The following is a 4,016-nucleotide window of genomic DNA, read 5'->3' on the forward strand; positions in this document are numbered from 1 at the left end:
CCCCCCCCCCCAAAATTATATGTAATATGTAAAGAGGCTTTCACAACCTCAGACCCCACAAAGTTTGCCCACTCTGGGCTTTCAGCTCGAGGTCTCACTAGCAGTACAGCTGCAGCTGTGAGGATTTTACGAGCCTCAGTGAGAATGGAGACTCCGGACTGGAGTCTGCCTGAGCCCTCTGGAGTCTGTGAGAGCCCTTTGGGAAGAAAGAAAGGGAAAAAAACCTGCAGTCTCCCTGCCACCCCCCTGCTGGCCTGGGCCCAGGTCACAGTTAGTGCCAACCTCCCAGGGATCCCAGTACAACTGTCTCCTGCATCCTATGTGGGCTTCCCAAATAAAATTGCTAGGAAGGGAGGTCTTGTGACACAGAGATCCAGCCAGTGACACAGAGATTTGAACCCCTACTTAGCCCCTTACATTAATTTTTGGGGGGTACAAATCGGCACAGACAGGCCATAACCCTCCATACCGTATAAGGGTATGCAAATTTTAGAACACACGCAGTCGATCACATAATGGCCCCTAGGAATCAGCAGGCTACCGTTATTTCATCACTGACCTGGGCTTTTGATAGGAACTTTCCCAGGTGAAGAACTGCCCCTCCTGGGGCCGGTAGGACAGGAGTGAACTCAGGGCTGCTTCCACCCACCCACATCTCCCACGTGGTCCCACTGCAGGCTTCTCCTGGCCCTGCCTGCACCCTCCTCTCCCAGTGTCTCTCCCTCGGTCCTGCTCGGCTTGCCCGTTCCAGTTGGACAGGGATCCGCAGCTGCCTGGGTCTGCCCATGCTCTCCAGCTGGTAGGCAGGCTATGGGGGTGGGATGCAATGTGCCACTGTGGTTGTTACTGGTGCCACTGGTGCTGGTGGCTCTGGGTGCAGGGAACAGCTTGTTGGGGGGTGTGGCCGGGCTGGGCCAGGCAGGCACCCCTCGCTATGAGGTGGTGATACCCCGGCAGCTGGCCCCACGGCATGGCAAGAAGCTCCATGAGATCTCATACGTGCTGCAGCTACAGGGGCGGGACCGTGTGCTACGGCTGCAGCAGAAGGATGCCTTTGTGCCACAGCACTTCACCCTCTTCACCTATGGTGCTGGCGGTGTCCTACAGGCAGAGCAGCCCTTCCTGCAGAATGACTGCTTCTACCAGGGATATGTGCAGGGCAGCCCCACATCCATGGTGGTGCTCAGCACATGCTCAGGGGGGCTGCGAGGGCTGCTGCAGCTGCTGGGCAGCACCTATGGCCTTGAGCCTGTGCCAGGCTCCACCACCTTCCAGCACCTTCTGTATTGGTTGGAGGAGGGGATGAGTGTCCCTGGCATGCGCTGTGGCTTGACCAAGAAGGAGTTACAGCACCAGGAAGCACTGATCCCCGGCTTCAATGTCAACTCCACAGTCAGGCAGGCAGCCAGGGAGGACTGGTGGACCCACACCCGCTATGCAAAGGTGGCCATCGTGGTGGATCATGAGCGATTTGTCCATTCCAACCGCAACGAAACAAAGGTCATCAGGGAAGTGCTAGACATCATCAACATGGCGGATTCACTGTATGCCCCCCTTGGTGTGCGGGTGCAGCCACTTGGGCTGGAGATCTGGACACAAAACAATCTGATAACAATTAGTAACTATATAAATACGACACTTGATAATTTTAATAAATGGAGAAGACATGTGCTTAGGCAACGTCTCCTACATGATGCTGGTCACCTGTTTGTGCATAAGAATTTTGGATTTACGCTTGGAGTAGCCTATTTTTCCCAAGTATGTGTTAATTATTGGGCATCAGGTGTTGAATCATTCACTACTTCCAACTTGTTCTCATTTACTCTAACTTTTGCTCATGAGCTGGGCCATAACCTTGGCATGCCACATGATAAACAATACTGCACTTGTAACAGAAGTGGGTGCATCATGTATGAGTACCACGTCATCACAGATGCATTCAGCAACTGCAGTTATAATGCCTATTACAACCTAATGATGACACGTGCACAATGTCTGCAGGAAGCTCCAGCACCCGAGGCAGTCTATACTCTCAATTACTGTGGCAACAAGGTGGTGGAGACAGGAGAGGAGTGTGACTGTGGCTCAGACCTGGCATGTGGCAGAGATCCTTGCTGTGAACCCAATTGCACATTGAGTGCGAGTGCAGCCTGTGCTTTTGGAGATTGCTGCCAAGACTGTCAGATTCTTCTGGCAGGAACACTATGCCGAGAACGTACTGATGAGTGTGATCTGCCTGAGTACTGCAATGGAACTTCCCAGTGGTGCCCGAAAGATGTGTATGTGCAAGATGGTGCTCCATGCCAGCATGGTGCCTACTGTTATCATGGAAACTGCTCTACTCATGATAAACTGTGCAAATCTATCTTTGGCAATGAAGCAAGTGTCGCTGAACAAGGTTGCTTCAATGAACTGAATGCTCGAGGCGACCGGTTTGGCAACTGTGGTATAACTGGAGCTAATACATATAAGAAATGTAAAGTTGAGGATACCTTATGTGGTAGGATCCAGTGTGAAAACATGAGAAATCTACCTTCTTTGGAGAGTCATAATACTATTGTTCAAACTCCCTTTGATAATAAACAGTGCTGGGGTACAGACTATCACTTGGGGATGGAGATACCTGATATTGGATCAGTTAGAGATGGCACGCCGTGTGATAAGGACAAGATCTGTTTCAAGAGGAGGTGCATCAGAGTGGCTGTTCTGCACTATGACTGTAACCTCACCCGGTGCCATAACAGAGGAATATGCAACAGTGAAAGACACTGCCACTGTGAATATGGCTGGGCTCCTCCATACTGTCAAAATAAAGGACTTGGAGGGAGCATTGATAGTGGACCCCCTCCAGCTATCGAAGTGACTACCAGGAGCTTTGTTGTGGGAATAGCAGTAATGGGCACTATTGGTGTTCTTGTGATGGGCCTTTGTGTATATTACAGAAATGCCTTATCAGAATGCTTCAGAAGGTTATTAGCCAGAATCCACCCAAAAAAGTAAGCTGTTGCTTCAGGGAATCAAAAGGAAATCCCCAGTAGCTAACTAAGACAACAGCTGCTAATATACCAAACCCCAGCATAGAGCATGTGAGGGGAAAGTGGGATTTTATGTAACATTAAATATAGGATATTACACACTGAACCCTGAAAACATGAAAGCATATACTTTCAGTTATTTAATAACAATAAATGCAGGCTATAAATGTGTAGTCTTTTTTTTATTGCATCTTTATGGATTGGGCCCTGCAACACAGGCAGTTAGGTTAATTCTACACACCTCGGTGTAGCCTCTTCCATTTACTACTTCCTCCAGATGTTAAATCCCCAAGTGCCCTGTGAGGTAGGAAAGTAATCCTATTTTACAGATAGATAAAGAGATCTGTAGAGATTAAATAACTTGAACACAGCTACTCTCTCAGCTAAGATGATGTTCTGAAATACCATACAAAAAATAAAATATTAAGGAAGAAAAAAATAACTATTTCACTTCAGGAACTCAGTCAAATGTAGGTGGAAAACTGGCATTCCACTAAGAGTGGATAGTTCTGCTTCCTAAGGTAGGGAGACCATGACTTCTGCCAGAAGCAGCTTTTCAAAGGGAGATGCCAATGACTGTCAGACAAGAGAAGGGTTTTGGTGGGATGAGAGAAAATCGCTCCCAACCCAATTCATAACGGATGTCTTTGTGGATGTTCTGAAGCTTGTTAGAAGCTTAGCTAATATTAACTTGACATTTCACAAGAATGAGGGGTTTTTTTCTGGAAACTTTGGAGACCTTCAACATTTGTTCGGCCATCGGTTGGAGTAACTCTCACTGAGGTTGCACAAATGTGACAGAGGGCAAAAATTTGGAGCAAAATCCTCACTTTATAGGATGTTGTACTACTGAGACCTGAAATTACAAATTCTCCATACTCAGAACTGCCACTGTGCTTGATAGATGTGTATAGGTCCCATTATTTTACTAGCAGAGCAGGTCCCAGTCCATTAATGGATTTGTCTTCACAGAACCACACT

At 48.1% G+C, this 4,016-nt stretch overlaps 1 protein-coding gene across 1 annotated transcript; it reads left to right on the forward strand.

Annotated features, from left to right (window-relative positions):
- Positions 1 to 810: 810 nt before the first annotated feature.
- Positions 811 to 3,097, forward strand: LOC109299357 (disintegrin and metalloproteinase domain-containing protein 20-like). The gene has a single exon (XM_019519945.1). The coding sequence runs from the start codon at positions 811 to 813 to the stop codon at positions 2,998 to 3,000; it is 2,190 nt and encodes a 729-aa protein (XP_019375490.1). The 3' UTR covers positions 3,001 to 3,097.
- Positions 3,098 to 4,016: the final 919 nt, after the last annotated feature.

The sequence above is a fragment of the Gavialis gangeticus genome, unplaced genomic scaffold (assembly GCF_001723915.1).
Source record: "Gavialis gangeticus isolate Ggan-Ray unplaced genomic scaffold, GavGan_comp1, whole genome shotgun sequence".
Lineage (NCBI taxonomy): Eukaryota > Metazoa > Chordata > Crocodylia > Gavialidae > Gavialis > Gavialis gangeticus.

Excerpts from the sequence above, each read along its gene's own strand:
- LOC109299357 (XM_019519945.1), top strand. The coding sequence starts at position 811 with ATGGGGGTGGGATGCAATGTGCCACTGTGGTTGTTACTGGTGCCACTG.